Consider the following 13,358-nt stretch of genomic DNA (forward strand, 5'->3'; position numbering starts at 1 on the left):
ATTCGACTCCCAAAGAGGTCGTGATCCACAGGTTGAGAACGACTGCTCTAGGCTGTCTCACCACTGAACTTAATGAAAAGGTTGCAACCCTTACACAGTGTAAAAGGGAGGCTGTGTTTAAAGCGTGCATGGCTTGTGGTATTCACACTCAACCAGTAAATTCCAAAGAAATAGGGAGTTTTGTATGAATTGAACTGCCCCCCCCCATCAGCCTCACATTCATAATGGTAGGAGGGGCCTCCAGGGTGATGGATGGTTAGAGCCAGTGGTAGCCAGATTCTTTTGCCTGGGTGGATATCAGAGGCTCTGGACTAAAGCAGACATGAGAAAGCCCAGCAGTAGAGTCCAGGACTGAAAACTCCAGGCACATGCCATTCTGTCCTGCCTTTCAATCTCAGAATGCCTGCTTCCTGCCAACAACTATGTCACAAAAAGAAAATGGAACCACTAACCTGTTTGGGAACCCTTTGGGTGGGTTTGTGTTTCTTGGGATAATAGGCTTCCCCTTGATTGGTTCTTATTCCTCACCTCATTTGCATATATGTACCCAGTAATCAGAATATGCCTAGGTCTATGTAATAAGGTGCTTGGCATCTTTATTGTCAAACTCAATGGACGGCTACCTGGAGAGGGAAAATGGATGATTGCTCCTGCCTCTCTAGACACACAGCCGCCTCAAGCAAGGTAGCTCACTCCTGCCTCAGCTTCTTGGACCTCTTTTCTTGTGTCACTCTCTTTAATAGCATGCCTATTGTGGTGGCTATTCTTCATTGTCTACTTGACTATGGCTCTTTGTAATTAAATCATTTGAAATGAAAAGACCCACTTCTTTTTTTTTATTAGATATTTTCTTTATTTACATGTAAATTTTCCTTTCCCAGTTTCCCCTCCAAAAAACAAAGAAACAAACAAAAACAACAAAAACAAACCCCTGTTGCCTCCCCCCTCCCCATGCCTGCCACCCCACCCTCTCCCACTTATTGGCCCTGGCATTCCCCTACAACGGGGCACAGAACCTTCACAGGGCCGAGGTCCTCTCCTCCTATTGATGATCAAATTGCAATCCTCTACTATACACATGCTGCCAGAACAATCAGACCCCTCCATGTGCAGTCCTTGGTTGGTGGTTGAGACCCTGGGAGCTCTGAGGGTACTAGTTAGTTCATATTGTTGTTCAGAAAAGACCCACTTCTAATCCAGAGTTTAGAGGTGTGAAGATCCACCTTTAATCCGGGCCACAGATTCTCCTGGCAGCCTGTATAAAGAATCGGAAGAAGGAAGCTTTGTCTCTTTGCCTTCTCGTCCTCTCCCTTGCTAGCAAGTTCATCCCTTCACTAACATGAGAACCTACTTCAGTATTCCAGTGTTCACTAAAAACCAGATGAGACATCCAGCCTCATGGACTGAACAACTACTGGATTCTTGAGACCTCCATTGGTAGACAGCCATTGTCGAACTAGCTGGAACACAAGAAATTCTGATAAATTCCATTCATGTGTGTGTGTGTATGTATATGTGTGTACATGTTGTATGTGTGTGTGTATGTGTGTGTATGTATGTATATGTGTATGTATGTATTTGTGTATGTGTGTTTGTGTGTATATGTATATGTATATGTGTGTGTATGTGTATATGTGTTTATGTATGTGTATGTATATGTATGTATGTATATGTCTGTCTGTATATATATATGTGTGTGTATATATACACACACATATATATGTATGTATGCATATATATATATATGTATATATATATATATATACACACACACACACACACACACACACACACACACACACATACTCTTTCTATAAGTACTGCTCCTCTAGAGAACCCTGACTAGTACACCTTTTGAAGGCTTTATTCTTCAGAGGCCTGCTCTCCTGGTGTCCTGAGAGCTGTGAAACTCACTGACAGCCTTTGGTTGGAATCCTTTTTGCTACCACCAGTTGAAAGATTCTACTGTCTGCTGGCTGCTCCCACATGGCAACCATCTACTCTCCCTCTTGAAGTATTATTGCCATCTGAATAAGCTCTCTCCATTTCTTCAATTCTGCCTGTCTAGCCACTCCATTCTTGGAGTGGGCAAATCAACAGAATTCAGGAGGATTGACTGTCTCAACACCACAGGTCTTAAAGAGGAGGAGACTGAGGAATAGGCAAACGTGTTTGTCTTTGTGTGTCACTGTCACACAGTGTTGCTTATTTTAAAAGTTTTGAGCTCTGGGTCTAGGTCGGTCTTAGGGGCTTGTGATCTTTTTTAGCCGGGGATTGAAGTTTTTGTTTTAACTACTCTACAATGGACTGTCAGGACTGTCAGGACTGCCCCTGGTTATCTGTGTTCACAGAGGAGTTGGAAGGTCAGAGACTGCATCTTAGCATAGATCTCAATCACAGACACATGGTTAAGAATTCACACCTTCAAATGCTGTTGCCTTAACTGGTGGTTAGCATGTAGAAGAATTCAAATCAAGCCATTCTTATCTCCTTGTACAAAGCTCAAGTCCAAGTGGGTCAACGACCTCCACATAAAACCAGATACACTGAAACTAATAGAAAAGAAAGTGGGGAAGAGCCTCGAGCACATGGGCACAGGGGAAAATTTCCTGAACAGAGCACCAATAGCTTATGCTCTAAGATCAATAATTGACAAATGGGACCTTATAAAGTTGCAAAGCTTCTGTAAGGCAAAGGATACTGTCAATAGGACAAAATGACAATCAACAAATTGGGAAAAGACCTTTACCAATCCTATATCTGATATAGAACTAATATCCAATGTATACAAAGAATTCAAGAAGTTAAACTCCAGAGAACCAAATAACCCTATTTAAAAAATGGGGTACAAAGCTAAACAAAGAACTCTCAACTGATGAATACCGAATGGCTGAGAAGCACCTAAAGAAATGTTCAGCATCCTTAGTCATCAGGGAGATGCAAATCAAAACAACTCTGAGATTCCACCTCACACCAGTCAGAGTAGCTAGATCAAACTCAGGTGACAGCAGATGCTGGCAAGGATGGGGAGAAAGAGGAACACTTCTCCATTGCTGATGGGATTGCAAGCTGATATAACAACTCTGGAAATCAGTTTGGCGGTTCCTCAGAAAATTGGACATAGTACTACCTGAGGACCCAGCTATACCACTCCTGTGCATATACCCAGAAGATGCTACAACATGTAATAAGGACATATGCTCCACTATGTTCATAGCATCCTTATTTATAACAGCCAGAAGCTGGAAAGAACCTAGATGTCCCCCCAACAGAGGAATGGATACAGAAAATGTGGTACATTTACACAATGGAGTACTACTCAGCTATTAAAAACAATGAATTCATAAAATTCATAGGCAAATGGATGGAACTAGAAAATATCATCCTGAGTGAGGTAACCCAATCACAAAAGAACACATGTGGTATGCACTCACTGATAAGTGGATATTAGTCCAGAAGCTTGGAATATCCAAGATATAATCCACAAACCACATGAAACTCAAGAAGAAGGAAAACCAAAGTGTGGATACTTCAATCCTTCTTAGAAGGGGGAACAAAATACCCATGGAAGGAGTTACAGAGACAAAGTATGGAACAGAGACTGAAGGAATAACCATCTAGAGACTGCTCCACCTGGGGATCCATCCCATATACAGTCACCAAACTTAGACATTATCGTGGATGCCAACAAGTGTTTGCTGATGGAAGCCTGTTATAGCTGTCTTCTGAGAGGCTCTGCCAGTGCCTGACAAACACAGAAGTGGATGCTCACAGCCAACCATTAAATTGAGCACAAGATCCCCAGTGGAGGAGCTAGAGAAAGGGCCCAAGGAGCTGAAGGGGTTTGCAGCCCCTTAGGACAAACAACAATATGAACTAACCAGTACCCCAGAGCTCCCAGGGACTAAACCACCAACCAAAGAGTACACATAGTGGGACTCATGGCTCCAGCTGCATATGTAGCAGAGGATGGCCTAACCAGTCATCAATGGGAGGAGAGGCCTATGTCTGTGAAGGCTCTATGTCCCAGTGTAAGGGAATGTAGGGCCAGGAAATGGGAGTGGGTGGGTTTGTGAGCAGGGGCGGGTGGGAAGGGGATAGGAGGTTTTCAGAGGGGAAAGCAGGAAAGGTTTGAAATGTAAATAAATGTAAATAAAGAAAATATCTAATTAAAAATACTGAAAAAAAAAAGAAACAAAAACAGTGGAACTACAACAACAAAAAAAGATTCACACCTTGGCATAGATCTCACAGACACACAGTTAAGGATTCACACTCAGACATAAGGCAAGGGCTTGACTACTAGGAGGGGAAATCCTCAGTGTCCTTGTCCGTCTGCGGGGATCACATGTAAACACCTTTCTGTCTGAGAATGTCCACTGCCTTGTTAACAGGCATCACAGGAATGGACTTCTGCTCTCAGAAGGTGAGTGAGTGGTATGCTGTCACCTCCCCTACGGATGGAAGAGTGTGAGCAGCCAAGGGCGGATAGCAAAGGCACTCACGGTATCCCTCACTCAACACATCATTGCTTTCTGCTGACCCCATGCCACAGTCCATCCAACACTGATGTCCCAAGCAGGTTCAGGCTGACTGACACCACTGCAGACTCCAACAGAAAACGGACAGGAAGCAAGGCAGTTTAGCTCTTTTTTAGAGTTGTCCCTGCTTGTGGACACTCTCCACCCAGCCTCTTTGGGCTTCTGAAGCTGCACTCTATCCAGCTCTGGGGACATATGCACATGGAGTCTTGTTAGGTATTCCTTTCCAGGCGGGAGCACCTCTGACCACAGCCAGGTGGTGGATGTCTTATCGTCCAATGGATACAATCGAAGTCTTGGGCACCTGGCTTCTCCTAGCTAACAAGGACTGGTCCAAGTCTTTGATAGAAAAAGAAGGAGAAGATGTTCAAGGCCTCCCAGAAGTAGCACTGTCAATTCCAACACAGCTAGAACCCTCTATGTCCAAGGCCAAGGGTTCCCAGGTAGGGAATGACACACTCTTGTGAAAAATGTTCCCTCTGTTTGCCTTTAAATATTTAACCACTCCATATACTTTGCCAAGGGTAAGAAGTGATGGCCGAGGCTTTCAGCTGTACACTGACTCTTTCTATTTCTCATCCTTGCCCATAATCACAAAAACAAGATGGACAAGTTAGTGGGAGCCCACAGTTAAGAGACTTTGAATTTTTAAAAGACCTTGAATTTTAAAAGATTTTGAATATTTTAAAGGGATTAAACTTTTAATATGTAAAGACCATGGGACTTTTAAAGTTATTTAGATCTTGGGGATGAATAAGAAAGTAAGGTTGAGGCTTAATAGTAATGTATTTGTGTGTCAAGTTGACAAGGGGTCAATTGTACTGGCTAGTTTTGTGAGTCAACTTGACACAGGCTGGAGTTATCACAGAGAAGGGAGCTTCAGTTGGGGAAGTGCCTCCATGAGATCCAGCTGTGGGGCATTTTCTCAATTAGTGATCAAGTGGGGGTGGGCGTTGTGGGTAGTGCTACCCCTGGGCTGGTAGTCCTGGGTTCTATAAGAGAGCAAGCTGAGCAAGCCAGGGGAAGCAAGCCAGTAAGGAACATCCCTCCATGGTCTTTGCATTGCTTCCTGATCTGCTTGAGTTCCAGTCCTGACCTCCTTTGGTGATGAATAGCAATTTGGAAGTGTAAGCTGAATAAACACTTTCCTCCCCAACTTGCTTCTTGTTTGTGCAGCAATCAAAATCCTGACTAAGAAAGAGCATTTTTGTGGACTCATGAAATTTTGCCTTATATCTTGTTTAACCTCATAGAGATTATATTCTCCTTGTGAACATCTATGAGTAGTTTGATTTCACCCTAAAGGACTTTTACAGTTTTTTTTTTTTTCAGAAACGTATGCTGAGAAAATTGGGTTTTTACTCTGTTGCAACTTACTCTGTTGTCAACTGAGTAGAGAATCTAGCTCTTTCCAGTTCTCTCTGTGGATGGACATGAGCTTACTCTAGCTGAATCATGGGTATTTTGGTAATAATAAGATCTTATAACCTTATAAAACCCCGAGACTGCGTGAGATGGCATGGCCCTTTAAGACAGAGAGTCGGTTTAGAATGGACAGGTTTCCGGGAGTTCTTAAGCTAGCTGTCTAGAGGGCACAGAGAGCTGTTGGGATATGGCCTAGATGAGGAATGTCCTGGTAGAAGTCACCATCGTAGGCTAGGTGAAGTGACCCAGACTGGCTGGGGGGTGCAGAGGGAGGGTACTCCCTGTGAGAAGGGCTCAGGACCCAATGCTTGGGAAGAGAGTCCCTCTTCTGAGAAGCCACAGATGCCAGTCTACCCCTCCAGAAAACCATGGAGCCTGGGGCCAGAGGAAGGTGCACTGGTTACGAACTAGCTAGCCCTGCTATAGATGCCTTTGTCTCTGAGTAGATCAGAGTCTCCAGTCAGATCCCCTATTACTGTGACTAAGCTTCTCATTCTTGTTTATATACAGCCTAGGTTTATGAATACAAGTATTTATGTGTAGAAACAGAAAATGTGTTGTTATATTTGTGATTTGGGGTAAGGACATTCCCCAGTGCTTTGCCTGGAAATCCCTGCCACTCACCCATCCTCACACCCCCTCCCCAAAACCTGCCACTGTCTACCATTCCCTACATTGGTAAGGGTGTGCCAATTAGCCTCAGTGGGACTCTAATAGTGGTAGAGGGGTTGATTTAGTTGCTGATGTCATATGCTGGGTACCTGTGCTCTCCTGTGGAAGGCTGCTCTTCGATTCTTTTCTCTACTCGGCTGGGCTCTTCCCCCATGGCTCCAACTCTCGGGTCCCATAAACCTCTGCTTCTGTGTCATCCTTTTAGGTTATGGAGTTGTAGGTTGGGGACAAGGGGTTTGTCCTGATGAGAGGCAGCCAAGGCTTCCAAAGCAAAGGTCTGACGAAGGACTAAGACCTCCTGGGTGCCCTCTCAAGACCCTGCTCACCTCAAGGTAATGCTGGCAGTACTCATGGGATCAGGCACCATGCTGACTCTCTGAACCCAAGTGTTTTCCACCCTCCTCTGGGGACACAGCACTTGTAAGTGACTGGGTCCTTTTCATTCTGCCATTTCCAGACATGGGAACCTTTTCTTGGTCAGCTCCAGGTGGAGACTCTTCCCAGGCAGAAGGGTGGCAGGACTTAGTGGAGCATGGTGGGCATTCTCCATTCTAAGTGGGAGGACGGGAAGGCCACTGGATAATAATCAGAGGGGCAGAGGTGCGATGCACTAAGAAACTCTCATGAGCCTTCTCCTTTACAACCAGAATGCTTACTGGTCACCTTGAGGCTAAAGAGTCAGCAGAGACAAGCCATGTTAGAGGATCTGAGTCAAGGAGGAGGGTCCAACCATGAGAAGAAGAAGATGGAGACCACAGTCCAGGTCCCTGGGGAGAGCAGCAAGCTTCAAGAGGTTGTGGTAAGCCAGACCAAGAAGCATCGTGCCCCTCGAACGAGGAACTCAACGGGGTAGAACTCTTCTGCCTCTGCTTCTGCCCTTCATTTCTACAACTCTGGTTGCCCCTGAGTGTCATCTCAGTGTGAGCTTACTCTCCTGGGACAAGCTCTGACTCCACCTCTGTGATGCCTCTGAGTGACAGGTGCAGAGGTGCAGAGCTGAGAACACTGAACACACACACACACTGGCTTCTTCTAGTTCAGGAGAAGGCTCTGGGCTTCTGAAAATGGGCCAAAATATCAGGACATTTATATTTCTTAAATCATGCCAGCAAATTCTCTGATCCTTGTCAGGTGCCCCCTGTAAAATATCTGCCTGTAAAATATCTCTTTCTATTAACACATACATGGACACACACACACACACACACACACACACACACACACACACACATCCAGATCCTTGTCCCATGGGAGGCTGTACTATAACCTTGCTTAGGATCTGATCCCATTTGTTCTCAGAACAAGGCTGTTTGGCGTGTGTGTGTGTGTGTGTGTGTGTGTGTGTGTGTGTGTGTGTGTGTGAGACACTCCTTCAGGTTGCCTGGTAAGTGCCCGTCACTCTTCCTACCCCAGGGGCTGCAGAAGCAGATCTGTGACCTTGGGACAGAGCTCACCAGACAGTCATCTTGGTGGTGTGTAGCTCACAAAGACCTCCAAAGCCAGATAGATGCTCTGATAAAGGAGAACCAGGAGATCCGTGCAGAACTAAAGACCTTGAAGAAGCAGAAGGTGGAGGCCACCAAAACCTCTAATGGCTCGCCAACTCCGGCAAGGAAAAGCAACACTCTGGTACAGCAGACTTTATGCATCCACCCTCCCAGGCAGGCACACTGTCTCCACTGGGTAGCCAGTGAAGGCTTAACTGTCTGTCGATTACAAATCACAAAGAACTGTCAGTAAATCCTGACTCAGTCAGTATTCCTGGGAGCCTTCCTGGGAGCCCAAGGGATACTTATGAGCTCTGATGGAACAGCTGCGCACCAGGCCACCTCAGGACTCCAGGTTCCTACTTTACCTTAGCCAACGGACTGGATCCTGTCATTAACTCCACCCAGGCACAGGGGGAAGTAAGACTTAGAGCCAATCCTGTAACTGAGTGGCTGGGAGCTGGCTGCTCTCACTGGTAGAAGCTGAGAGGGTCCTGGTAAGAGGCTTTACATAGCCTTTGCTATCATGTTTCCACTACCCCTTGCACAAGCTAAGTGGGTAAATATCACTCCAAATCTTCAGATGTCAGGCTCTCCTCTATGTGTGGTAATCGCTTGGCGAGTTCTTAAATGCTCACTGATGGTACATGATACCGCTCCTCACGTGACTGCGGGTAGGAACAGCATCTGCACTACAGACACACACCTTTGAACAACAGCAGAAACAACAGAGAGCAAAGCTGTGAATGCCACACTTTTACAGTTATGCAGGGATGTTGTAGCCAAAAGTGGTTCTAGGAATGACGTCAGAAGGTCAGCCATGGGTACACGTGTGTGTGAAGTTGTAAGTCAGCATTGGAGACATGGGGTTGAAGGTTCACACTGCCCTCCTTCCTCAGGGGAAAGTGTGTAACTTAAAATACTCACCCACACTTATAGATAGCCTCCGAAGAAGGAAGTCCTATATCTTGGGTTGTTCTCCCTCCTTGTCCCCTTTCCCTTCCCATTCCCCTCCCCCTCTCCTCCTCTCCCCCTTCCTTTCCCCTCTCCTCCCTTTCTCTCTCTATATCTTTCTCTCTCCCACACACTCACACACACACACACACACACACACACACACTCACACACACACACTCACACACACTCACACACACACACACACGCGCGCGTGCACACACACACACACACACACATGGAAGGAATTTAAATGGATACACCATATAATGGGGACGATAATACCCCAACTAAACATCTTATCCCACCAAATAAATCCTCCAATGCCAGGAATGGATTGTTGACTCATTAGCCAGAGGGGTCCCATGAAACTCCCTAACCATAACAGGCTATAGCTAAGACTATTGGTTGCTCTCCACAAACTGATTTGTAAGGCTCTAATTTCTGAAGAGACAGTTTCCTCACTGAAATGGAGAAGTCAAGCTGTTAGCCACTAGAAGCTTCAACCCTACTGACTAGTGTTCATGGTGCTATGAGGCACTCTGCATGCTGCCAGAAGAGAAAGGTAATCGTCAATAGCACCCATTACAAACCCATTTACCCAAAATAGAGACCTGCCTACAAGATATATTGGTGCAATCATGGCATAAATATTATGGGAGTAACCAGGCACTTCTTTATTGAATTTAATTCATTGAATTTAATTATTAAATTTAAGGACCACTCCAGGAGATAGAACCCATACCTAAATTGGCCAAGAAACAAAGACTAGATAGGTCATGAGCCAAGGAGAAAACCAAATAGAATTATTCTGCTAAAGGAACATATCAATAAAATGAGTCTTAATAACATCGTTATATCCATAGATCAGTGTCAGCTTGGCCCTCACCAGTGGCGTTCCTTCTTGCATTGATGATAATTAGCACAGAAAAGCAAGAGTGGACAGTGTGTAGAGAGAGACTTTGAGGCACTTGGTCCTAGATGGGTTATCTTCCCCAAACCCCTCCCCCTCACACCTCCACAGAAACAGCATCATCCAGACACAACAGGGCTGACACATTACAAACTCACAGAGACCTAGACAGTACACCAAGGCCTGCACAGGTTCAAATTGAATAAAATTCCAGCACTGAGAAGTGGAAGGGGACACACGGGGCCCCCTTAACTGAAAAGCTATTTACAAATGATACCTCCTGAGAAAGAGAAAAGTTCTTCAATGTAGGGGTAGGGTAAGAGTGGGGAGGGCATTGTATTAGCCACACTCCAAGGAAGACCTTTGAGTTGAGCAATACAAAACAGATCCCATGTCTTGTTTGGTTGTTTAGGTTTTGGGGGCTTTTTTTTGTTGTTATTGTTGTTTTTCTTTTTGGGGTGTGTGTGTGTATGTGTGTGTATGTATGTGTGTGTGTATGTGTGTGTGTTTGTGTGTGTGTATGTGTGCGTGTGGTGGGTGGTGGGTGGTAGGGTTGGGTTTTGGGGGGGTTGTCTTGGTTTTTTCTTTTTATCTATTTTGATTTTTTATTTGTTTTTTGTTTCTTTTGAGATAGATAGATGATATATAGATAGATGGATAGATAGATGGATAGATAGATAGACAGATAGATAAAACATGAGGTAGTGCAGGTAGGGAGGTGAAGAGGAGCTGGGAGGACTTGGGGGAAGGAAAGAATATAATCAAAAGATAATATATATATATATATATATACATATATATAAAACTTTAAATAAACATTGTTAACTTGCATACTTCCCATTTCCCTACATGCTCAGCTGCAGTTGCATCATGTAAGGACAGGAAGGTTAGAGTTGTTTAGTCTCAGTCTTTGGGGTCCTGTGATGGTTTGGAACTGAGGTCAGGAAGAAGAAGGAAACACTCAGGGGTCACAGAAGTCTCACTGGCCTGGATGGAATCCAGTCCTACCTCTCCTAACTCAAGCCATTATTAAGAGATCCCAGTATTGGTGAGATGTTTAAAAAGGGTCTCTCCCTCACTGTGCCCTTTAAGCCTGGGAGCCCCTGCCCTGGGGCATCCCTGCTTGCCTGTGCTTTGCTCATGTGGCCTTTCTGCATGCCCTCCTCTGTGCCGTGGCTCTGCTGATAGTTCAGGGATCACAGCAGAAGAGAGTAGGCTTAATCAGTAATCTGAATGCAGCAAGGCTGCTTAGCAGAGGTGTGTATGCATGAAGGGAGTGATTTTTAAAAATAGGGCAAAGACTAGAAACTTGTTTTTAAAATTTGTTAAACGTGTTTTTATGCCCTTTAAGCACTATGGTATCAAACCTTCTCTAGCGGACAGATTGCGAATCCTTTGTGTATTGCCATCTACAGAGGGCAGCGGTTCTGAACTAAGACTGTGGAGGAGGGCACACCAAGAGCAGCTTCTCCCTCGCACTCCTGGGTGACTGAAAAGCATGGGGTAGCAAACCTGGTGTGTTAATTGATACTTTGGGATGGTACTACTGATGTTAACACAAATCCCCCCACGTTTGTGTGTAGCCAGTGTACATAAAGATAGAGGGAATTGATTCCGAGAGGACAACATCGTGGGATGAAAGGGATGAACCTTCTGGAAGTCCTCAAAACGGAAGTACAATGGCCACCGGAGGAACAGACTCCCTGGATGAAAGGCTGTCTTTTACATCTTTAGATGAAAAGGTGACCTTAGGAGCTTGTACTATTAGTCTCTGTCTCTCCCTCTCTCTCCCTGCCTCCCTCCCTCCCTCCATCCTTCCCTTTCTCTCCCCTCTCTCTGTGTGGGTTCCAGTATCTATCTGTCTCTGCCTTATTTCGGAAGTGTTTTAAGTGTATGTGTGTGTGTGTGTGTGTGTGTGTGTGTGTGTGTGTGTGTGTATTGTCTTCCTGTATCCGTCTCCACATCATTTTTAAAAATTGTTTTTACCCATGTGTGTGCCTATGGAGGCCAGAAGAGGTTGTGCTAGATCCCCTTGAGGTAGAGTTACAACTGATTGGGAGTCACCCAGCATAAGTGCTGAGAACCAAACTGGGGTCCTCTGAAATAGCAGCAGCAGCTTTTAACCACTGGGCAGGTCCCCCCAGGCCCTCTACCCCTGGCCTTCTCGGGTTGACTCTACTCTCCGGCCAGCAAGCTTGAGGCATCCTCCTGCCTATGCTCTATGGGTGCTGGGGTTATAGGTGTGCTGCCCCACCTGTTCTTTTGTGGGTTCTATGCATCCTGGTCCTAGTCCTCACGCTAGAGCAGAAAGCTCTTCCCTCTCCCTACCTCCTCATCTCACCCCAAGGAACACATCCTGCTTTATCCCAGTGGAATGAAGCCTGGTAAGAACACTCAACTTTGTTACTCAAAATGGACTCAGGAACTTGTTAAACATGACTATGTTTCTATAGATTAGAAAACTGTCTGCAGATGTGCCTTCACTGCCAAAGCAAGACTAGAATAGCAGGGGTCACTTTTGGTGTTGTGAACCTAGTGTATGGGTGGGGATTATCTACATTGCATCCATGGACAGACTTCAGGGAGCAGAGCCCAGTGCTCTTGGTAGAGCCTGAGACGTGTTTTAGGCATCTGAGTGCTGACATGGCTGTGCACAGCACCTGGTCACTGGGCTGGTGGCATTGCTGGAAGGAGGAAATGACATGCTGGTTTTGTAACTCTGTCTGTACCCAGGTTATACGCATGTCTTCCAAATATCTGCAGAGAGGCTTCGGCAGGAGGTCGCCAGAGCTACTTTCTGACAGCACATTCCTGGACACAGAGTCACTGGCTGGTGAGAAGAGAGGGGAGCGGGAGTCCAGTCCCTGCTGGATGGAGATCTGGGATGTGACATGTGGGTGAGGCCGTAAGAACTCCCTGGGTTCCGGCCAGTTTCTGATTCCGACTTGAGCTCCTCCGTCTGTCTTAGTAACCTCTCCCAACACCATTGCTGAGCCCAGACTGACTTCCCTTGGGGCCATCCTCTCAGCCCTAGCCAGTGACATTACCCACCTGTGGCACACGTCCCTCCCGAGCACTTGCCTGACCTCCCTCTGAGCTCAAGTTGTCCATCCAGGTATACAGCCTCTCCTGTCCCTTGTGGGTCCCACCTTCAGGATCTGAGCACCCCACACCAGTAGGAAGAATGCTGCCAGAGGTGGCTGTCATGCACGCTGTGCTCTTGGGCCTGCCCCTAGATGTGTGTGCATAACCTCTGCCAAGGAGCCTTTGCACAGAGCAGCTAGGCTCTGCTGCACCCCCTGTGGGCAGAGAGAACTCTCACCCACCTGTAGCCTGACTCCTATCTCCCCACTTCTCTCTCTCTCT

General features: G+C 45.9%; 1 protein-coding gene across 3 annotated transcripts in view; it reads left to right on the forward strand.

Moving 5' to 3' along the window:
• The first annotated feature begins 6,090 nt into the window (after positions 1-6,090).
• The window catches only part of Tcp10l2 (t-complex 10 like 2), a 23,263-nt gene continuing 15,995 nt past the window's right edge, over positions 6,091-13,358 (forward strand). Inside the window, exons 1-7 of one of the 3 annotated variants that reach the window (XM_031353568.1) lie at positions 6,097-6,201; positions 6,844-6,970; positions 7,096-7,173; positions 7,286-7,437; positions 8,052-8,267; positions 11,576-11,734; positions 12,726-12,825. In XM_031353568.1, the coding sequence (XP_031209428.1) occupies positions 7,098-7,173; positions 7,286-7,437; positions 8,052-8,267; positions 11,576-11,734; positions 12,726-12,825 (703 nt within the window). In that variant the 5' untranslated portion in view covers positions 6,097-6,201; positions 6,844-6,970; positions 7,096-7,097. Of the gene's footprint in view, positions 6,202-6,843; positions 7,059-7,095; positions 7,174-7,285; positions 7,438-8,051; positions 8,268-11,575; positions 11,735-12,725; positions 12,826-13,358 lie in introns of all 3 variants that reach the window. The other 2 variants (XM_031353570.1, XM_031353569.1) reach the window with 2 other exon arrangements.

This window comes from Mastomys coucha, unplaced genomic scaffold (genome assembly GCF_008632895.1).
Source record: "Mastomys coucha isolate ucsf_1 unplaced genomic scaffold, UCSF_Mcou_1 pScaffold5, whole genome shotgun sequence".
NCBI classification, from domain to species: Eukaryota; Metazoa; Chordata; class Mammalia; order Rodentia; family Muridae; genus Mastomys; species Mastomys coucha.